Source organism: Amblyomma mixtum, chromosome 4, assembly GCF_055824585.1.
Source record: "Amblyomma mixtum isolate Tamu chromosome 4, ASM5582458v1, whole genome shotgun sequence".
NCBI lineage: Eukaryota > Metazoa > Arthropoda > Arachnida > Ixodida > Ixodidae > Amblyomma > Amblyomma mixtum.
In genome coordinates, this window is record NC_143015.1 from 113,893,103 (window position 1) to 113,916,263 (window position 23,161).

The window sequence follows — 23,161 nt, forward strand, 5'->3', positions numbered from 1 at the left end:
CACGCTACGTTCACGTACTTTTTTCTTTTTTCCGCGTTTCGCATCTGGAAAGTAGGTCCTCGCATTACATTCGAGTAAACACGGCTCATGTGACATAATCAAGGTAGTCTCTCTGGTGTATATTATTCAAATACAAGGCTTGTGTTAGTCCCTGCCTGGCAGCTTGTGCTTGGATGCCTTGCGAAGGGAACGGCTCCTACCCATCTTGGTTCCTGCAGAGGTCAGTGCGTTTTGCAATGTCTTCGAATCAGACATCAAAATTAACAAGCAAGCAAGCAAGGCACCACACCAAAGCGACATCACAGAGGTAAACCTGTGTTGCCTTACCATTACAGAGGTAAGCCTGCCAACCCATAACAAAAAAGCTCAATGCAGAGAAAGTTTGATTCATGCCCATTTCTTCTAGGGCCACTTCAAGTTAAAAAAAAAAAAAAGAGAAAAGAATGAGGAAAAAATAAGCAGTATAACTGAAACTTACTCCTGGTGGGTTTTGACAATGCTTGCTCTTGACAATGAACGCTCGAGTGTGAACTTGCCATTAAACTCCAGAATAGGTCGGGCACCCCAGATTTAGGATGGTCATTTTTGTAATTTATTTATTTGGAATACTGCCAGTCTCTGGTTGAGACCTTAGCAGGTGGGCATTACATGTATCATAGTAAAGGATAACATTTCTCGAAGCGGCTATGAAAAGGACAACTATAACCTAGACAATTCATAGCACAGAAAAACTGAAAAGAAGTCTGACAGATTTACACAAGTAACTTAAAGAAAAAAACACGCCAGTTCAGAAACATAAACATAACATTAAGATGAGCATAACACATCGTATACTCCTTGAAATAGACAAAAATGAAGAAAAGCTTTCCTACCACAACTCTAGTTTTAAATTGCGTCTAGTATGGAACAAAAATTTGAAAATGAATCAGTGTTGGTTACGGATGCGTCTAGATGTTTCCATTCTCTTGTTACTAGCGGGAAGAAAGAACCTTTGAAAGTGCTACTATGATAAGGATATTCAGTTAGCGTAAACACATGCTGGTTTCTTAATGCACGTTTTTGTGACAGTGAAATGTACTTTGATGAATCGATCTTAAAAGTGTTAAGAAGCTGATAAAGGAATTTTAGTCGCGTGCGCTTTGCCCTTGATGATAGTGTTTCGAGCTTGGAAATTACAGCTAGTTGTGTTGGTGAGTCAGTTTTTTTGTACCTGTTGTGAATAAACCGCACTGCTTTACATCGACTTCTTTCGAGTCCTGAAATATTGGTTACAGACTTAATAAAAAAGAAAGGGTCAAATTACATGCCACAATATACGCTACTCTCGAAGCCCCAACTTCAAATACAACACGGATCACGTCAATGTGCACTAGCACATGACAGCAAAGAAACCATCTTTTACTTTGAAAAGAATGTTTTCAGAGCCCTGCTTCAAGTCTTGGGTGAGATAGGTGGTGGCCCGGCATGTTCTTGCTCCGTGTGGTGGGCCCAACAGTAAAGACAGGCGCCTACCTTTGCCCTCGGCGGCGGACTTGGCCCACTCGGCGAGCGAGACGAGCTTCTCGCTGGGCTCCAGCTCTGCGCTCTGCAGCAGGTCAGCGAGCCCTGGTGCGTGGCGGCCCTGGATGCTGGTCAGGTAGGTGTACACCTTCGCCACCTTGAGCGGCGGCCCCGACTGCCGCAGCAGCTGGCCAAACTCGCGCGGTGACGCCGGGAAGTCGAAGACGACCAAGTTCTTCACCTCTTCTTTGCCTGCCAAACCACCCAGGGAGAAAGAGGCAACGGGCAACGGCTTACAGAAACGGCAGCCGACCCATCAAGAAAGCGCTCAAATGATATTAAAGCGCCCAAAACATTGCTGCGACAGGGGCCAAATATCGAGCCAACGGAGGCTTCTAAATGTCCCCACATGCCCCTCCTCTTAGTGGCTCAGTGGCCATGGCGTCTGGCTGCCGAGTGCAAGGTTACGGGTTCGAATTCCAGCCGTGAAAGCTGTTTTTTGATGGAGGTTTGGTTTGGTTTATGGGGTTTAACGTCCCAAAGCGACTGAGGCTATGAGACGCCGTAGTGAAGGGCTCCGGAAATTTCGACCACCTGGGGTTCTTTAACGTGCACTGACATCGCAATGTACACGGGCCTCTGGAATTTCGCCTCCATCAAAATTCGGCCGAGGCGGCCGGGATCGAACCCGCATCTTTCGGGTCAGCAGCCGAGCGCCGTAACAACTGAGCCACCGCGGCGGGTATTTCTTAGTAGGATTCCTCTGTTTAAATAGTATCACCATTTTAGTGGCTGCCGTGGCTGGGAAAGAGAAGCCCTTTAGTGCCATGCTCAGTTCTGAGTCAGCTAGAGATGTGCATGCACAGTAGGCTGGTTGTTTTTAATATGAGCACTAGAAACTTAAGAGGTTTTTAAAGCAAATGGGTATAGGAGACTTGGACACGTCAAGAGAATTGAAGGAATGACCTGTTTCGTAGCAAAAGTGAATATTCAATTTCAGGCAATTGCACTTTACTGATCCCAATCATGTCCCTCCTCTTGCCCGAGAGGTGTTCTAAGGAAACCTGATCTATGTTGTGAATACTAGCCAGTTACAAGGCTTGGTCGAAATGAATCTGTAGTTCTAAAATATTTATCACTGATTTCCTTCCCGAGTACCGTTTTGGTTCCATTTCCAGCAGCCAAGCGGTGGCTATGTCATCAGAGGAAAAGTTGAAGTCATTTGAGGCATACAAAAAATGCGATATAGAAGCTATCTGTTTCCTCTCCGGCTGTGATTCTGTTCCTGGGGGTAGGCGTAAGAGCTGGAGAAAATTACAATGGTGAAGCAGCGACTATACATCAGCTTTTCCATGCCTCATGTGATGTCAGCCCTACTTTTGACATCACTGGCGTCACTTGGCTGCTGAAACCACTGAAACTGCATGAGAAAAGAAATTCAATCACAGTAAAAGCTCGTTGGTTTGACCCACACTAATTCTGAAATCCAGACAATTCGAATTGCTGGCTCAGTACCAGCCAATGCCCATGCAAGTCTATGTCGTCACACGCTTCCTCATTCGGTTTGGTTTGGTTTATTGGGGGTCCCAAAGCAACTCAGGCTATGAGGGATGCCGTAGTGAAGGGCTCCGGAAATTTCGACCGCCTGGGGTTCCTTAACGTGCACCGATATCGCACAGTACACGGGCCTCTACCGAAATACGACCACCGCGACCGGGATCGAACCTGCGCCTTTCGGGTCAGCAGCGGAGCGCCATAAACACTGAACCACTGCGGCGCTGTGGCGTTCTCCTGCGGACGCTACAGCTCTCGAACCGGTCAATTCGAACGAGCTCCTGAAGCGAGGCCGCTTTCAGGCATGAAAAAGTGTGGCAAATGGTAGTCGAAATTGCCCTACTCAAGCCTAAATTCCAAGCTGCATTGTCACTTGCTGACCTTCATGCGACGATGTACGGGGCACTCAGACCACTTAGATTCAGTTTCCCTTTTCTGAGCTTCGTGCAGACGACAGTGACGGTGACTCGATCAGCCAGCATAAGCCAGCCAGCCAGCTAACCTGCCTACCTGAAGTACAGTTTCAGAGACTGATTAGCGCATTGCTGATAAGGAAGGGCAGTCAGCTCGAAGACGTTCAGGAAGTCGCAAAAGCCGAACGCCCAAAATTATTTGCGTACGCCAGCGCACCGGATACAATGCATGAAGCGAGGGGCAGGTACAGAGGCGCCGCCCTCGCACCCACTCGCGTCCTGCGCCGCGAGTACGCACAGACCGGTTTCGGCATACGTGCTGGCACGCACACTTCGGTAGTGTATGTCCGTCGGAGCTTTGGTGATCGTCATCACCTGGTGTACCAGTACCGTCGGGCACGTTAGACCTCCCACATTTCTGGAAATAACAACCAGCGAGCTCCTCGGAAATGCTGGCCCAAGCGTCCGGATCCAAATGCACAGCGTGGTTGGAGGGGCCCGTGTCCGGTGTCAGTAACTGCAGGCTCTCCCTACCTCATGCAGACAGTGCAGCAGTGCTTGACGTGGTGCCGATGCTTTCAGCCACTACGATTGCTTTTTTAAAAGCAGCCAAGTGCTGTTTTCACGGTCCAAATGTCATGTGAGGTGCGATCATCCTAGGCGTCGCGATGCCAGGTCAGCGTAGTGAAGTGGCGCCGACTTATGCCACCGATAGATAGTGCCTCCTCTTGCTGGAAGCCTGATGCTGATGGCGCTCGATAACGGACCTTTAGCAGAGAGGGTTTGCGCACCCACTTCACCCAACGAGCAAGTGGGAGCTCTTCTGAGCATGGGCGAAACGCTCAGACGGAAGCGCGCGAGCAGAACGGCCTCTCGAAGCCGTTCCCGGGTGAGCCAAGAGGAGCGCAGAGCAGCGCGACGAGCGGGCCTCGCAAAACCTGCTGGTCTTATACCCCTGTCACACGGCCAGTTTCAATGGCCATCGAGATTTTCGATCGCCATCGAACTCGAGGGAGTTGTGGAGCTGCTACAAGGCAAATCTCAATGACCATTGAAATGGTTCTCGCGTCTTACGCCAAGCTCGTGTGGCGCCACAAACAACTACGTTCGGTATCGCGCAAATAACAAAAATATATTGACGAAACTTAACTAAATGTTGAAATACACTTTTTTGCAGTCATAAGGCGCGTTCACACTTGTTCAAAAAGCCGGCAAGCGAAGCGGATTCGCTCGCCGCAAAAACTAGGACCTGTTCTCATCTGTTGACGCCCGAATGAGTTCGAACGGCCGCGCCGCTGCTGCTTCTCGCTGTGCGCACCACGTCAAAGCTCGCGGCGTACACAGATACAGTGAGAAAAGAGCATAAATTTATGCTATCTACGTACCACGAGCGTATGCACGCTTACGTACGCTAAACGCAGGCGCATTCCCACATTTAGTTCAGCGTATGCTAGCAGAGACGCAAAAATAAACTCAGCCTCTAGTGGCGCCATCTGGTTGTCAAAACGGGAACAATTAATGTCAACAAGCCGACTCTCTTAGGCCTAGCAGCGGCAGAATCGTCACTCAAAATAAAAAATAAAGCAAATTTATCACTTATACGTTTTCTTGTAGGCAAGATGAGACGAAGCGAATGACCGGTGCCCCATTTATGACCAGTGAACGGACAGAAAAAGGCAGCAACAGCGAGAATTCAGTCCGAAGCGAGGGGTCCGGCTTTGAAGGGCGCCGCCATGTTTGTTGTCGTTCAAAGCAATGCTAGCAACCTTGGGCAACGCTCGAAGGCCCTCGAAATCTCGATAGAGTTCCGGGCTGCTCCGTCGACTCGATAGACTATTGACTCGATGGCCATTCAAACTGGCCGTGTAGCAGCGCTCGATCGCCTTTGAGTTGATAGACTATCGATTCGAGGGCCTTCGAAATGCCCGTTTGACAGGGGTATTACGCGGATTTTGACCGAGATTTGTTTGGATCCGCATATAAATAGAAATTCGCCATGCTAAAATTTGGAAAAAAAAGCCCCGTATTATGTGCAGGTTTTACCGTAAATGCGGAAAACTAAAGAGAGTTCTCTATAACTACTCTTGCATTTCAAGGGACCGAGAAGAACATTTGGATTATCGAATGAGCACAAAAAAGCTGTCAAGAACTGCTTGCGTCATGGTAGACTTATTGGGTGAAAGGATGGGCAAAGGTTGCCTGATTCTCACATGAGAACAGTGCGGCAATGACTGTTCTTCAGGTTTTCAATCATGCTTTATTGCTTGCAATATTGTTGGAGGCAGAAGAAGGTTAGGTAGGCGGATCAGATTAAGAATCAGATTAAGAAGTTTGCGGGGATACAGTGGCCGCAACTGACAAAGGACAGGGTTAATTGGAGAGACAAGGGAGAGGCCTTTGCCCTGCAGTGGGAGTAGACAGGCTGATGATGATGATGATGACTGTTGGAGGCAATGAAGAAGAACTGCTCCAAAGTCCTAAGGGCCTGCCACATTCTTCACAGTGCAATGTGGTAGTGCTCCATTTACACCGCGACCCCCCCCCCACCCCCCCCCCCCCAAACGCAGCACTATCTCGAATGAGTCAGCGTCCGAAACAGTGCTCAGCTGGGTTGGTTGGCGTACGTTGACTGGCTGCGCTGCCATCCCCGTGCGAAGGCGTAAACGGGCGTGAAGCTCATGAAAGCGAAACCGAAAACAAGTGGTCGAACTTTTCGGAGATGGGGCAACCTGTTCATCGTCATGCCTGCCGTTGCACGCACGCCAGAGGAGTGCAAGCGATTCTGCAGCATGGAACTTGGGTTTTGAGTAAGGCCGTTTCAACAATCTCTTGCTGTGCCAGTCATACTTGGACACGGCCCCCGTTCGGGAGCCTGTTTGAATAAACCAAAGTGAAACTTGCAGCGTCATCCGAATTAGCCAGTGTACAATGCCATAGGGTTTCATGGCCGTTGACCGGGACCAAACCGGCAGCTCGAATAATCCGGTTCTGAGCATTAACGAAAGTTGAACTAACGTGCTTTTATTGTATACATGTAAACATGTTGCTCTCCAATTCTTCACTTCAGTATACCGTGAAATGAAAATAACTCAAAGGTTGTCAGTGAATCTCGCGCTACACAGTGGCAACCGTCCCATGAGTTTGGTTGTTTGTTTTTTGCACAGTTTGTCCTTTTCATGGTCTTTGTGCAAAAGTGGTGTTGATGCCCATGCAGGACCGTGACAAAGACAGCGGGACGTTCCCTTTGAGACCCGGCGTCACAGTCCTAATCTGAATTGTGCCGGTCGTGTTCCTTTTGCTCGTGCTGAACAACTGCTCGTTATAAGTGAGCTTAACTGTGCTACTAGTGTGTCCCTAATGGCAAAACATGCAAATAAGCACGCAAGTGACAAACTAGCAAGCACAACTCACCGACATCCTTCAGCGTTGCTGCTGTTGCAACGAGGACCTTGACCTTGCCAGACTTGAAGTCTGCAGGAAATTAAAAAAGAAATACACACATGGTGTCAGTGGCCACTGTGGCTCATTACAGCTCAAAAATAAATTTGATTCACACTTGGTTTACAAGTGTACAACCACATGCATTTCTTCCGTACATCTGCTTGGTGGAGTCCCTTGTTAATTCGAACTGTCATAGTTTCTAACTTCTGTTTTATTTACACTGTATTACCGTATTTACTCGCATAATAGGCGCACTTTTTTTCCAGAAAATCCGGCTCAAAGTTCGGGGTGCGCCTATTACGCGGGGTAAAATTTCCGGAATTTTTTCGACTCGCAAAATTGAACACACCGCGTAAACGCACTCGTGTACGGGCCGCATCCCGTTTTCGTGAAGAAAATGTTAAAAAAAAAGATCCGTGTAAGGGCCGCACCGAAACTTTCCACGATACACGCGGGAATAGCCTTTGGAATGCTCGCGCCGAGGCCTCCACGATCTGCTCCAGCTGTGCGCAACGGGCGCTTATCGCGGAGGCCACGCACGTGCACAGGAGCTTCCAGACGCCGCCCACGGAGGGCGCCCAAGGCCAAGCTCATCATCATCATCGTTTTCTTCCGCCGCGAGCTTTCGCTATCTTTATCGCCATCAGCATCTCCAGCTCGTTTTTTTTTGTTGTTGTTGTTGCTGTCAAGTGCCGGGATTTGCGGTAGCGCGATAGTTATCGTGGTTTATGGCTTTGCCGTGGAGCGTTGCTGTTTTAGCTCGACGGGCAAGCACCTTAACAGCTACACGGCTGGGAGTTTGCTCTCGAACACGGCAAGCGCGTGGCAGGTCGGAAAATAAGACGTGGCCGAGAAGTGCGGCAGTTGCGACTGCGGCGTCCCTAAATTTTCGTACGCGACTCCAAGCGCCGAGGTTTTCGTGGGCCTAAGTCGGGAACGTTTCCGGCTGGAGATGAAGCTTTCCAAACAGACGTTTAAAGTGAGCATCCCTAAAAACTGTGTGCGGCTGTTCTACGCGATGTCGTTGTACGTGCTAAGGTCCGCAGCAGCTGCGACGGCAGCAGCACTAGTGGGGACTAGTATTCATGGTTGGTTTATGGTTTATGGGGTTTAACGTCCCAAAGCGACTAAGGCTATGAGAGACGCCGTAGTGAAGGGCTCCGGAAATTTTGACCACCTGGGGTTCTTTAACGTGCACTGACATCGCACAGTACACGGGCCTCTAGAATTTCTCCTCCAAAGAAATTCTAGCCCTTTCGGGTTAGCAGCCGAGCACCATAACCGCTGAGCCACCGCGGCGGCTGGGACTAGTATTCAGTTCAGCAAAAACTTTGTTAAAATAAAGATTGGGAAGCGGGGGGTGGCGAGGCGTCGGCTTGCAATCGTGTAAATACAGTATTGATCACAGTGCCAAGTTCGGGGTGCGCCTATTATGCGCGGAAATAAAAAAATCTGATTTTTCGCGCCCAAACTAGGGGTGCGCCTATTATGCGAGTGCGCCTATTACGCGAGTAAATACGGTAATTTGAAACTTCCGCCTTATTCGAACTGACACTACTTACTTCTCTGTGTCCCTCCTTTACCCCCCCCCCCCCCCCCCCCCCCCCCCCCGGACAGAGCAACCACTGCCTCTAATGGGTTCAGACCGTGCGAGTGGGTGGCATGATACAGTCTGTCAATCATCGTGTAATTTGCCACACCCCTGCTCCATTCTCCCGATCCAATAAAGCAATTACGCAATAGTGGGACACGCCATACCCCCCTCTCCACTCATCCCATCCCCACATCCTCCTTTCATCATCCTCCTCTCCCACTTTCTCTGAGGCTTCAGACTCGCGAACAAAAAAATCTCCAAAGCGGAGCAAAGGCTGACCTTTCATGACAGCATCCCGATCTGAAGCTTTTGACCTTCCACGTCCGGCAATCAGCACATCGGCTGGGAACCTGTGTCACCAGAGAGAAGGCAGTCGAAAAATTGCACAAACACGAGGAGAAAAAAAAAAAAAAGAAAGCTCTCAGACTATTCGCCCTCTCCCAGGGGCAGAGAGGCAACAGAGAGAGCTGCACTCCTCTGCCAAAGCAGGCACGGCCAAACCATGCATTAAAAGGAGAAAATGGCACATAAACCGGATCCTCACTCCTTGTGGTCGACCGACTTCTTCATGGCCTTTGCTTTCCGCTTTGTCTTCACCAGAATGAGAGTCTGCGAAGAAGGGGAATGGAAAGATGGAGCAGACACAAGCAGGCAAAACTTTTGTGGCACGAATCCGATCACGGCTCAATGCTGAAGACTTTATATGCTTGGTAGGCTTAGCTGCAGAACACAGAAAAGGACTCGAAACTAAACACAAAGAACTGGCTGGACTGAGGGGAGGCGTACGGAAACTGGTGCCACAGGAAATGCTCCCACAGTGCACTACACTGCGAATGCTCCCCGCTTCATGAACAAGTCCAGCGTTTTACAACTAACCATTGCTCTAGCCCCAAAAGCAACAGCACTGGGGAATCAAAAACGAAAATGGTGCCTGTTGTAAAAAGAACGTAAAGGCGTAAACTCCGTAAGCCCAACTTTGCACTAAATGACGGCCAAAAAAAAAAAGGACTAACATCCCGAGTTACGGCAGCAAAACAATGTAAAACTGTCATTGTGGATAGTGACACTTGCCTGTTTATACTTTGTATGATGTTCAAATCTTTACGAACAGAACACTGAGAAGGCATTCCACTAAATTTATCTGTCTTCTCACTACTTTAACACTTTTTCTATGACTTTCTATGACTTCTTCCCTACTTCATCCCCTCTTTAGTACTCCAACTCCTTTTCACTCTTCTAATGTGCGACAGACACAGGGAAAAAGGTTCATCTCCTGCTGAGTACGTGAAAAGGAAGGATCGTCGATGCAGAGCACACCGTCAGTTTACAAGTGACATTGCGTCAGTCGTCGCAAAGGATGCTGCAAGAAAAACAACGAGAGAGAGAGAGAGAGAAAAAAACCCATGCAATTTAACGGGTTTCCAACCCTCTTCCTTCCTGTACTTCCTACAGCCCACGCACACACAGAGAGCTCACGATAGCGGCGGGTCAAAAAATGAGCAATCGTACAGTCGCAGGCAGTCGGGAGTCCAGAGTGGTTGGCAGCCTCGAGGAGACTAACCTTTCCAGCGTCCTCTCTCCTCAGTGTCTCTTCGAGTAAGCTCTGCAGGCTACAACAGTGGGAGAAAGGCAAGAAGCTGCCATCAATGAAATCCAGTCATCCTCGTGTCGCTGAAACTGCAGTCAACTTCTCTTCCCCGCACACACACAAGGCTGGCTCGTGCCTTTAGGTCCGCCACCGCACCGCAAGGCAACAACTCTCATGCTGCATTATTCAATCACTGCTCGACGATCACATCAGAGGCCTAATTTCACATCACAGCCCCATTAGGAGAACGTAACGAAGTGCTTTGTCGGTCCACTGGTCAGGCCTGAGCACCTCCTATGATGAAGCTTTTCCCTCAAGGCCTCACTTAGGCCTCAGCTGAAACCTCTGATGCCCATGACGTGAACTGCCTTTGAAAACACCTGTGCATACCCTGCCACCTTCAAAGGGCAACTATGAGAGTTCTTTCAAGTCGACGCATTTCAATAAAAAATTACGCCGGATCCTCCTATCTGCCTCTATTTTTCCAAACCAAATTTGGCACTCTTACAGCTCTTCAATTCCGCACAATTCAATGCTGCTTCAGTTTAGGCGACTCACATCGGCACTGTCTCTCTAAAAAGTAAAATGCATAGGCTCCTTGCACTTCCAAGTATACAATTCATATCACGCATTTACGCTATCTGTAGAAGTGAATATTTGCCCCAATTTGATAATATTGATACCTTTAGAGCCTGATTTACCCTTTGAACCAAAACACGGTTTCTCAATCGTTTCAGCCTTGGCGAACCCCAACAGCTTTCAAAAGATGGTGAGTGTCCCAGTGTCTTTCTTGGCTCCTGTTCCTCTTTCCCCAATATGCATGAGAAAAAAAAAAAAGGCATGCAGATGCAGAGCCCCTTAAAAAATGCTCAATATTCAAATAATCACGACTGGCTACAGAGCAAAACTATCTGCCATGACAAAATAAAGTGGGCAAAGGAAATGCATGAATTTAAGTGTTCGGGGAATCCAAAAAACGCTATACCCAGGAAACCAAGCGTTTGAAAGACCGAATTTCAGAACCCACACAGTATGATTCAAATTTCCAGCCAAGTTCATCCCTCTCTAAATAAAGTGAAACCTTGTTGATACGTTCCCGGTTTAAAAGCTCAAAATCACAGGCATTAAAAATGTGCCATAAAATACCCCATACACTAAAGTTCCCCTGTTAAAGGTGCACTGAAGAGGAATCTGAAGTCGTATTTTTACCGCTGGAAATCGATCTACACATTCCGAGCGTTCTTGTAAACTTCGAATCATTGTCCTGTGCGGCCGATTTCCCTAATTTAAATCGGATTAACGTCGAGCTTCTGCCTTTTTTTTTTTAATTCCCCGCAAAGCCACCCAGTCCCATGGTGGCTTGCCTCTCTGCCATCGGCGGAGTGATACGTAGTCATCGGTGAAAGCAGAGTCCATGCGTATTTTTATTGCCGTGGGCCTAATTTGCAGCTACGTGGTCTGACTAGACCTATTTATTCATGGAAACCTAAACGAAACAAAATAAAAGCGAAAGTAAAGTCACCACGCGACTGTCTGAAAGGAACTCCATGGGTTGGTCGAATCCTCCCACCGTAAACGGGAATTAAAAAAAAACAAAAGGTGGGAGCCGGATGTTAAGGGGGGACCCTGGTCTCGAAAAAACAATTTTTATTAATGAAGTCACAGTTATGAAATTTTCAGGCCACGTGTATTTTTGTGTACTGATTCTAGATATGTCATTTAATGTCGTGTAAAACAATTCCTTGAGCACTTATGCAATTTTTATGCAAGTATATTGGGAAAAGTTTTGCAGAAAATTTGCTGCAGGAAACTCGCTGAAATGCATGCCATTGGGTTCTCTTGACACCAAGGAATGCAATAAGGGTAAAATTATCATCCTGGCTATCATAGAACTTGAGTTATATAGTTTTGAAGTTGTCGCTTCAGAAATGAGAGGAAAAGTGTATTCCTGTTTCTGAAGTGGCAGCTTCAGTACCCTATAACTAAAGTTCTATGATAGCCAGGATGATAATTTTACCCTTATTGCATTCCTTGGTATCAGGAGAACCCTATGGCATGCATTTCAGCGAGTTTCTCGAATCAAATTTTCTTCAAAAATTTTCCCAAAATACGTGCATAAAAATTGCACAAGTGCTCAAGGAATTGTTTTACACGAAATTAAATGACATATCTAAAATCAGCACACAAAAATACATGTGGCCTGAAAATTTCATCACTATATCTAGATTAATAAAATTTTCTTTTCAGGACTAGGGTCCCCCCTTAATCCTTAATTAAGGAAATCGGCCGCACAGGGCAATAAATCGAAGTTTCTAAGAATGCTGGGAACGTATAGATCGAGTTCCCACAGCAAACAGACGAGTCCAGATTCCTCTTCAGTGCACCTTTAGCACAATTTCCCGGCCACTACATTTAAAGATTCCACAAATTCTAGTCATATCATATGATACGTGAAATCACCAACCACACATGCACAAACACACGAATGGGACGAATCCAGGAGCACTCAGCATGAACTGGAATGCAGTGACAGCCACCCGCCAAAGTGGCTTCTCTGCAGTGCTTTGGTGCAAAGGGGCGAGGCACAAAAAAGAAAAAGGCCGATGATTACCACTTGGTAATGAGAAATTTAAACGCACTGCTGAGGTATTTGAACTACAGGCAATCGCGCAAGAGACATGCAGTCCCTAATGGCGGCAGCGCGCCTCTGCTCAGCTGGAGCGTTTCGCAGAAGCCGCCGTAGATGAAATATGACAGTTTCCCCCAAGCTCTCGCCGCTTATTTCTTCCTTCCTCTCTCACCTACTTCCGTACCTCCCTCTTGCTCTTTCCTTCTCTTTCCTGACTTTCATCCTCGACTCAGCTCCTCGTTCACTCTGCCGGTTATGAGGCCGAGGCTGACACTCAGCTTAGTAACGGGCGCCTAAGAGCTGCGCTCTAAAAAAAAAAAATCTAGTGCGCTAACCTACTAGACGGCCATTCCTGGTAGTACGCGACCTGAAGGGGAGAAAGCAACCGGCTTCTTTGTGGAGCCTAAGCACTAGGGGGCCAACGCATTTGAGATCTACGACGATGCGCTTACATACAAACAGGCAGGGTCTGGGGAAAGCAAGCACGCTGTGACGATGAGCCGCCGCGGTGGCTTCCCCACACTGCTTAGGCGCAAGTGGGTGAAGCATCCGCAAAATGACAATTTGAGCTACATTTGAACATTGCCGTACAGGGACCAGGCATGCTGCGAAGTTCATTCCACACTTATGACAATGCAAATGCGGACAGAATTCCATGAGCACTAGATAAGGTGCTGTTCAGGACTAGCGCCAGAAACGCTAATCTACATTTTTATGAAGTGAAAATAACAATAAATGTTTCGATACATCATTCAACAGTTCAGCTTCTGAAATTTAGGCGATTTGGATATGCTTTTCCAGATGTCTCTCCCCCCCCCCATTTAAAAAAAAAAAAACGTCAACGAGGTTTTACTGCATTTCGATAAAAAAAAAAAGCCAAAAACTCAAAATTTCAAGACTTGGCAGGTGGAACAAGCTCTTCTATCCTGAGGGCAAAGTTCTAGCTGTACGAGCACAGATCCAGACAGCTACAGCAAGGCAAGCTTTTCGCAATGCAAGAGCACATCAAAGCAGTCTTTTCACAAAAGTCAAACATGCCAAACAGCGAAAATTCACATTTTCTTTTTTTTTTTCCCCACAATTAAAATTCAAGCTTTCATAAACAAAAACTTGGACTGTGAGACTGTCTGATCCAGTGGCAGACAGCCATCAAAACCCTTGATCGGTGAATGCACTAAGCAACACAAATAACTTTCAGCCTAATACTATCACCATCAGTATTATGTTATAACCCCTACTTTTTCAGAGTGAGATCCTCCCCTATAATCAAGCATTAAAATTCGCTCACGGTGCCGTCGTTTTTCATTTCTTTTCAACGAGAAGTATGGCGTGGTATAACATCGTATGCGAGCTTTAATGTCCCAAAGATGCACATGGGCTGTGAGCCCTCCAAGCTCCATAGATGTATCACTCTAGTCTTTGGACATTTTGTTCCATCACAACATCGGATACCTTCATTGTTGCATTCTGTGATCCGCTCTGTTGTATCACTAAAGCACCGCTCCTCTGTTGCGACACACCAGAGTCTCCGACACGATGAGCAGCTTGGAGAGAAGACTAGGGGAGAAACACAAGCGAAATAACACAAAATGCTGGGAACGGGTCAGGGACTCACTCGGCCTTCTTGGCAGCCTCGTCGTCGAAGACGCGGACGTCCACCGTGAGCCCGCTCGGCAGCGGCGACGTCTCGACATCGCCTATCTGCACGATGACAGGGTTCTTGGCCAGAGCGAGGACGGCACTCCGGGCATCTGGAAGCCAGCTTCTGCTGAAGGCCAGCAACTGCCGCTCCGGCTGCTCACGCGAGGGAGGCACGAACAGCAGTGTGAGAGAATTGGTACCACGTGTCAGGCACAACAAGGAATGAGGAACCTGTCCACATCCTCGCAGCATCAGAGGGCAGTTCAGTACAATCCAATTTATGGAATACAAAAACAAACTGGGCTGTACTGTATGCATTACATCGATCACTGCACATTAAAGGGATACTGAACCAAACTTTTGGAGCTGCTCTTTTGCATGTAAACAAGAGCTTGACTGCTAAAATTGATAAATATGACAAGCATTTTAGCGAAAAAGGTGGATAACACGCTTTTTTTCATGATTTATTGCCGTATCGTTGCACCTGGTGGCCGCCTGAGGAAGCTGCGACTAGACGTCATAACACCCGCACGCCCACCGTTCCCGCAGAAGCACGATTGCCATCGCTACTCGCGGCTTTTCCATGTCTGTCGTCTGCTCACGGCGTACACAGATATGTCAAGTTGTTAATCGATGCTGTCTACATACCATAACCGTATGCACGCTTACGTCCGCTAAATGCTGGTACTTTTTCCGGACCTTGTGCCATTTCTAGCATTCTCGCTTTTAAAATAGAAGCGCGACGATGTTCAGACTAGTGGCGCCATCTGATGGTTAGAAGGGGAAGCATTGTTGTCAACAAACCGACACCCCTCTTAGTCTAAAGGGCGCAGAATCATCACTCTAAATAAAAAAATAAAGCAAAATTTTTTGTAAGTTTTCTTATGTGCAACAGGAGATGAAGTGAAAGACTGGTGGCCCATTTATGGCCAGTGAACGCGCTGAAGAAGCCAGTAACAACGACGCAACCAGTCCGAAGCGAGGTTTCATGCATCGAAGGGCGCCGCCATATTTGTCGCCGCGGGAGGGTGCCATGACGTCACGCTTTCCACCTCGCGCCGACTGGAAGGGCTTGGCGCGCGCTCATGAAACATCGAAAATAAAACCATCCGCTGAAAAATATGCGCAGTGACGACTAGATTTCGGTGTAATCGCATTCCGAGAATCTATATTCAGCCTTTTTGTTCAATTTTCAGATTTTGCTTCAGTATCCCTTTAATGCGAAAACATTACTAAGTCCCATTATGAGAAAAGTCGGTGATGCGCGTTAGTGTGTGTACTCGTAGGTGGTACAGAAAATCCCGGCGATGCCAAGAAACATAGGGTGACGTCATCAAGCGGCTGTATGACAGGGGGCTGAGCCCCACCATATCCGACAATCCTATACATGTCATCCGTCTTTATACAGTAAACCCTCGTTAACTCAAACTCTCATAACTCGAAATATTGGTTAAGTCGGAAGTGTTCTACACCACGCCTTCACCCCCAATAGGTGCTATGTACAGTCGAACACGGATATATCGAACTCGAAGGGGATCGCGAATTAATTCGATATATTGAAAATTCGATATAAAAAACATACAGGCCCAGAGACTTTACCTGTGGCGGACGATGACCTACCGATCGGAGCATTCAAGAATGACAATTATTTCCGCACACACGACGCAACGTAATGCTTTATTTGCGTGAAAAAAAATCGCTTATGGTGGTCTGCTTCTTCGCCTTGCAAATGAAATTAAAGACGCCAACCTCGATCTTATCGAGGCTGTTCAGATGCGAAAGCCCGGTTCCTTCCATGTCGCCGCAACAACGGCGAATCAAGCTGAACGCGGCCGCCACTTCAGCGGCGGAGTACGAGCGTGTAGCCGCCCCCTCGTCCGGACGATCTTCGTCGCCACTCGAGCTGTCGGCCTGGGTCCCTGCGACTGCAGCTACAATGTCCTCGTCGGCGAGGCTTGCAACAGCCTGAACATTGCTGTCAACGTTCACAAAATCGTCAGCAGACACTTCGGCTGGAACGGCAGCCGGGAAAAGGGACGACAACTCGTGAAACGCGTCGTCCATGCGCTCGTTGTCGCCGTCTTCGCAGGTTTCGGGAAGTTCGGCCGTCACGAGGCCTGCCTTCCGGAAGCAGTTGGCCACGGTATCCTGCTTCACGTCTCTCCAGGCGCCCGTCATCATTTGAATGGCCCCCAGCAGGTCAACCTTAAGCTCGGTGCCCATGCGGAGGTTCACCAAAAGCCTATCAATGAGTCGCCTCCTGTAGCCGACTTTGAACGACTTAATGACGCCCTGGTCGAGCGGCTGCAACTTCGCTGTCGTGTTCGCCGGCAGCCACTTGAGCGCAATGTTTTCGAGCTCGCAGGTGGTGTGATGGGCCGAGCAATTATCGACGAGAAGGCAAGCGTGACGCCCCGACTTGCCCAGTTCGGCGTCCCACGCTTGCAGCCATTCTGTAAACAGCTGACGCGTCATCCACGCCTTCTTATTGAAGGCGTAGCGAACGGGGAGCTGCTTACAGTTTTTGAAGCAGTGCGGTGCCCTTGCTTTGCCGATCACAAAGGGCTGGAGCTTTTGAGAGCCATCCATATTAGCAGCGAGCAGAATGCTCACGCGGACTTTGCTCATCTTGCCCCCGTGACACGTGCTGCCCCAGACGTCGAGCGTCTTGCTGGGCAGCATCTGCCAAAACAACCCGGTCTCGTCGGCGTTGAAGATTTCCGCGGGTGAAAACTTTGCGCAAATTTCCGGCCATTCCTTCGAAATCCACTGCTGGATATCCTGGCTGATGACGGCTCCGCTTTCCCCAGAAATGGTTTTGCCAACTATCTTATGGCGGTTCTTAAACCTCTGCAGCCACCCTGTGTTGTCGGCGAAGTTGTCATCACCGAGTGCAGCGGCAAACCATTTGGCTTTAGCCATTAGCACTGGGCCATCCACCGGAATGTTCTTAGCCCGCACCTCTAAAAACCACGCATAGAGAGCCTTTTCAACTTTCTCGTGGGCAGGAGCGCGCACACGACAAGCTCCCGACGTTCGTTGCTCCGCCGCTTTCGACTTTATGTCCGCCTTGTTTTTTAACAAAGTGCTTAGAGTGCTCCGAGGAATCCCGATGTCGTCTGCCACTGTCGCACTTTTCTCGCCCGCCTCAACACGCTGAATGGCTTTCAGCTTTGTCGCAAAGTCCAGGTTCTTGCGCTTCTTGACGCTGCTTGTGCTTGCTGCGGCCATTGCTTCCGCGTCAGCTCACCACTATCCAGTCACACGTGTCGTGAGACGCACGCAAAACAATAATGAACACGAAACACAAGAACGCGCACAAAACACAACAATTCACGTGCGCAGCCTCCGCCAACAAAGCGCTCGCGATGGCCACCTCCGAGGGCGACAGCGACGTACGAACACGAAACACAAGAACGCGCACAAAACACAACAATTCACGTGCGCAGCCTCCGCCAACAAAGCGCTCGCGATGGCCACCTCCGAGGGCGACAGCGACGTACGAAAGGCACGAGCTGCTGTTGGCTGAGCAAAACTCGTGAAAAAGCAACAAGAAAAAAAAGGCAAAAGGAGGAGGCCGCCGGCACCTTCGTTCCTGGCTACCTTTTCCGAGCCGATCACTATGGTTACGCGGGGGAAGGATGAGACATTGGGAGAGAGGAAAAAAAAAAAGCTGTTCCGCAAGTCGGAGAGCGTGCGCAGCGGGAGTACAGTCCGAGCCTCCCTCCCCCTCGCTCTCACATTTTCAGAGTCTTTCGGGGGAGGCGCGGAGCTCGTGTGTGCAGCGAGTGCCGAGATCGCGCGGCGTTCTATATATCCAATGGCGGGTAAAAATATTGTTCGATATAAACGTTCGAATTTCTATACTTTTACACAGAATTTTCAAGGGGATAATTTACGAGTTCAATACAGACAATAATTCGATATATGTGGGTTCGATATATCCGTGTTCGACTGTATTTGCTACCCTTTATCTCGAAGTATTTTTCGGGCATAGTACGGATATCTCGAAATTTTGACCGGGAGGATTGAAGGCAAAGCCCAATACTGAAAGGTGAAACGGGCTCCGAACGAGAGCTTGGTTCCTGCTAATTGCTGAACACGGTAACAATCGAAGTGCCAATACAAAATTCCCGTGGACACAGCGGTTTTCTGTCAACCGCATCAAGCAACACTGGGAAAAGTCACGTGTGCGCCGCTTACGCACGAGGACAGCCTCATGGGCCTTATCGGGTGGTCTGTCCAGTCCGCTGCCCTTCGTCTGTGTGCACTAGCGCTCTAGCGGTTCTGTTTCGTTGAGCTACGCGTTGACTTCGATTTTGTTGTGTGTGTGTGTGTGCAGTGTGCGCAACAGACGACGATGTCTCGCCCCAAGCACTGCAAATCCCTGACGCTGAAGAAAAAAGTCGCCTTAAAGGTGCACTGAAGAGGAATCTGAACTCGTCTTTTTGCCGCGGGAACTCAATCTACACGTTCCGAGCATTCTTAGAAACTTCGTCTTATTGCCCTGTGTGACTGATTTTCCTAATTAAATCGAATTAACATCCGGCTTTCGCCTTTTTTTTTTAATTCTCCCTCGGTACGGTGGGCAGAGTCGACCAACGCGTGGAATGCCTTTCAGCCAGTTCCACGGCGGCTTGCCGCTCTGCCATCGGCGGAGGAATGCGGAGTAGTCCGTAGAAGCAAGTAGTCTGCGCATATTTTTAATTCTGCGGGCTTATTTCGCGGCTATATTAGCAGTGAATGAAACTATTTATTCACGGAAACCTAAAAAACAAAATAAAGTGATGGTTTACAATAAAGCGAAAGCAAAGCCTCCACGGAGCTGGCTGCAAGGCACTCCACGCGTTGGTCGACTCCGCCAACCGTACGAAGGAGAATTAAAAAAAAAAGGCGGGAGCCGGACGTTAATTCGATTTAATTAGGAAAATCAGCCACACAGGGCAATAAATCAAAGTTTCTAAGAATGCTCGGAATGTGTAGATCAAGTTCCCGCGGCAAAAAGACGAGTTCAGATTCCTCTTCACTGCACCTTTAAGGGGGGACCCTGGTCTTAAGCAATATTTTTTTATTTACAGGTAGATTTTGACTAAAATTGCCCTGTTTGTGTATTTTTTTATGCTGATTTCAAATATGTAATTATATTTTCTGTGAGCCATCTAGTTCATAAGATATTAGGTAATTCATGTTCTTTGTTTGGAGGTGACCTAATTGTGAAACTATAAGTGTTATACTGAAAATTATCATATTGCAATAATCTAGAACAAACAGAGAGTGCAATAAGCCAATATAAATGTTCTGGACCAATTTTAACCTAAGTTAGAGCAAGTCAAACTGTGGACAAAAAAATGCCTATCTGGACACACAAGAAAAAAATGTTTTAAAAAAATTTCCCTAAAAAGCACCACAAAAATATTCATATCTTTGCACTCTCCAAGAGTCCACCTTTATGAAAAAAAAAGAATTATGATGATAGCACATGCGGAACCAGAAATATCGCACCTCCAAACCTGCAACACGTTCAAAAATACAGTTTTGAGAAAACGAAGAAAAACGTTTTACAGATTATTTATTCACACAAAACTTAAAAGGAGCTAGAAAAATGCAGTCAGTATGCCCCAGGAGCATAATCTGGGTGCATAGAGTCCCGGTGCTTTCGCTTCACACCCTTCTTCAACACATTTGAAGTTTCATGTTTCTTGTCACATTTGCGACTTCGGCAAACATCTTTCTCCTTAGCCCTCTTGAGGCCTGCTCTTGGGATGTTAGTTTTCAGCTCGCCTAGAATTGTGGCAGCTGCATTCTGACACCCTGTATTGAAGCGAAGCACCGCCTCAGCGACAGCTGCTTCGACGGCAAACAGTGAGGAGTGACGCTCTTTTGGCACTAGACTCCAGAGGACCGAATGAAAACTCTCGTTAGAGTTCTGTGTTTTTCCCCGGAAACACCTTTCCAGGAGTTTAGTTTCCGAAAGCCGCTCATAAACTGGCAGCAGTGCACGAGCTACATCTTGTGGTAAGTTGTAGCTGTGTTTGGGTGCTGCATCTCCCTTTGCAACAGCGGCATTGTGCCGGCACCATGAATCCCTGCCAGTTGGGCACAAGGAGTGGTCAGGGCGATCATCCGTAGATGTCACATGGCGGTATGTGGCCATGACTGCCCTTTTCATGCTGTTTATGTCGCCTTCATGCGACTTGAGAGCACGACCATAATATGTACTCAGCTTAGAAATCAAATCACCCGTTAGTCGGCCTTTGCCTCCTAAGCTTCGACCGTCTTCAGTTTTGTGCTTGTGAACAAGGTTGCGAAGAGCTGTTCCCATTCTTTTCTTTACATGATTGACACAATCTTCTTTTTCAACTGATATGAACCCATAAACTTGTGCCTGGTTTATGGCATCAAACGTGCGACTGTCCCCATCGCAGAGGACAGTCGTGTAGCGGAGGTTGTGGCGCTCAATAGATCTCTGAAATAAAATGAGGCCTGCCTCAACCTCCATCTGACCCGATTTGCAGTCAATGTTTTTCTGGCATCTGACCTGGTGCTTTTCCTGCCATTCTTCGTATTCCTCTGCGTCAGGTTTCGGACCGAGTTCACAACCTAAGCAAAAATTGCTTAGGACGACGTAGTCCAACACATAGCCGGTGAAAAGCTCGATCACAGCTCCGACGCCGATATGCGACGAATGGCCCCGCGTCATCCATGTCCCGTCAAAGCATACGGCAATATTATTTCGGTGGCCAAAGCACAACTCTTCATACAGCGTCGCCACTTCACGCGCGCACTGCTTCATTGCGGTTTCCGCTGCTCGCGTGGCAGCGGGCTGTAGGGCAGCTTTCAGGTGTTTCTGAAAAGTTTTTTTGTGCATTGCTCGCCCTGACAACCCCATGGCCGAAAAAATGTCGTTCATGGCCGTTTGGCCGTTGCCAGTTGATAGCATTGCACGGCTCGCGAGCATGTTTACCTCGAAGGGGTTGCAACGTTTAGCGCCGTCAACCCTCCGAGAGCTCCACGCGGACGAAACTTCGCCACAGTTTTCGCACATTAATACTAGCTTCGTAGCGAGGCCATAATCTCGATCACCCCGCACTATCTCCACACACCCGCGGCACGTTTTACACGCCGCAAGACTCACAAGCACATTCAAAACGGCGAGATCTAGTATGACGTAATCAGCAGCTGACACAGGCGACGCTTCCTCTGTACTGTTCCTGAAACGCTCTAGCTTCCTTTTTGTTGCTGACGTTGAGTCAATCTGTCGAAGCGCAGCTTTCTCACGGGCACTCGCTCGTTGCAGTTCGCTGCTCGTCACGACCGTCGTGTCAATCCTCACGCGACCGTAGTCGCCACGAACAGACTCACTGTTCAGGCAGCCCAGCGAAGCCGGCGAGGCACAATTTTCCGACGTTGCAGCATCCACGCTCGATTGCTGGGCATCCACAACGTGTTGCAGAGGCGTCGATTCATTTTCATGCTCCGCGGCGTCAATTGTTACGCGGCCGGAGTCGCGGCGAAGAGAGGCGCGGTGCACGTCGTCCAACGCAGTCGGGGCGGCGATGTTTTCCGGCGGCGCAGCATCTGCAGTCGATTGCCGAGCACCCACTAAGCCTTCGGACGGCGCCGATTCATCTACGCGCTTTTTGCTTTTCTTTCGCCTCCGCCCGTAGCGGTTGACAGAACGGAATTTTGTCGGACCTCCAGGCATGGCGATGTGCGCGTCGGGCAGGTCTCAAACAAAATGGCGTCTTTGTTGGGCGCCCATGGCCACCCGTTCCGACGGAGCCAATCGTAAGCCGCCATATTGGTCACGTGCCTGAACTGGCCAATAGCAATGCACGCTGCGCGTTTTTTTTTGTGATCGTTTTATCCACGACCGCAGCAGCCTCAGGGTTGCTGCTTGAAAGAAAAAAAAAGCTGGAAGCGCGAACTTTCGAACGAGACCAAAATGGCGCCGGTGGCAGGCGTTGTTCCCGAGCTGCGAGCAGTAGAAATCGGGCACGATTTGTCCTCAATTTAAAGGGCCGCGATCGCGGATTCGGTTCTTTCGGCCTATCTAGCGTCGGAAATACGGGTTATTTTTGCACCGAAATTTGTAATTAGGTGCGGAAATGTGTCAGGATCCCGAAAATGGAGACTTTGAAAATTCGATTTTTGGGCTGATTTTCGATCGCTAAGAGCCGGGTCCCCCCTTAAGGAAGTGGACAAAGCAGTTAGGTCCAAGACAAGCATTGCCAAAGAGTTCGGCATTCCTTTGTCGACGCTATCGACAGTACTAAAGAACAGGCAGAAGGTCTTGGATGGCTTCGAGCAAAGCTTCTTTAGCAAAGGGAAGCGGATTCAGGCCTCGAAATTCCCGGACGCTGAAGCAGCACTCATGTTGTGGCTCCAGAGTGTCAGGGCAGCCAACCTTCCCGTGACGACCCAATGATGATGGAGAAGGCAGACATTCTGGCATTGCAGATGGGCCACAGACTTCAGCTGCAGCAATGGCTGGTTTGAACGATTTAAGATGTGAAATAACGTGGCCTCGAAGCCTATCCACGGCGAAAGCGGGGCCGTCGACTGAACGAGCTGCAGGCACCTGGCGCAACCACCGCCTCGCCGAGCTGCAAAAGGCTTACACGGACAAAGACACCTTCTACCCCGACAAAGCAGCCCTCTTTTATAAGATGCTGCCTAGCCGCACATACATGCCGAAGGGAGAAGCGTGCTTGCTGAGATGCTAAGCAGCGCAGTGACTATACTTTTCGGAGCCAACTCCACCGGTGATGAAAAGCTGCCGCTGCTCGTTATCGTTAAGT

The 23,161-nt window shown here is 48.6% G+C and overlaps 2 protein-coding genes across 3 annotated transcripts in view; both read right to left on the reverse strand.

Annotated features, from left to right (window-relative positions):
* The window catches only part of LOC149347943 (uncharacterized), a 42,391-nt gene that overhangs the window by 3,418 nt on the left and 15,812 nt on the right, over nucleotides 1-23,161 (reverse strand). For both annotated transcript variants that reach the window (XM_089587784.1, XM_089587785.1), the window contains exons 8-13: nucleotides 14,335-14,513; nucleotides 10,064-10,112; nucleotides 9,047-9,111; nucleotides 8,782-8,852; nucleotides 6,879-6,938; nucleotides 1,513-1,752 (exon numbers count right to left, since the gene is read on the reverse strand). In XM_089587784.1, the coding sequence (XP_089443910.1) occupies nucleotides 1,513-1,752; nucleotides 6,879-6,938; nucleotides 8,782-8,852; nucleotides 9,047-9,111; nucleotides 10,064-10,112; nucleotides 14,335-14,513 (664 nt within the window). The remainder of the gene's footprint in view (nucleotides 1-1,512; nucleotides 1,753-6,878; nucleotides 6,939-8,781; nucleotides 8,853-9,046; nucleotides 9,112-10,063; nucleotides 10,113-14,334; nucleotides 14,514-23,161) is intronic.
* On the reverse strand, nucleotides 19,913-22,553 carry LOC149347944 (uncharacterized). Its single transcript, XM_089587787.1, has one exon. It carries the CDS (start codon nucleotides 22,063-22,065, stop codon nucleotides 19,969-19,971), a length of 2,097 nt encoding a protein of 698 aa, XP_089443913.1. The 5' UTR covers nucleotides 22,066-22,553; the 3' UTR covers nucleotides 19,913-19,968.

What these genes read in the sequence shown, in the direction of transcription:
- LOC149347944 (XM_089587787.1), bottom strand. Translation starts at nt 22,065, where the DNA reads ATGCCTGGAGGTCCGACAAAATTCCGTTCTGTCAACCGCTACGGGCGG.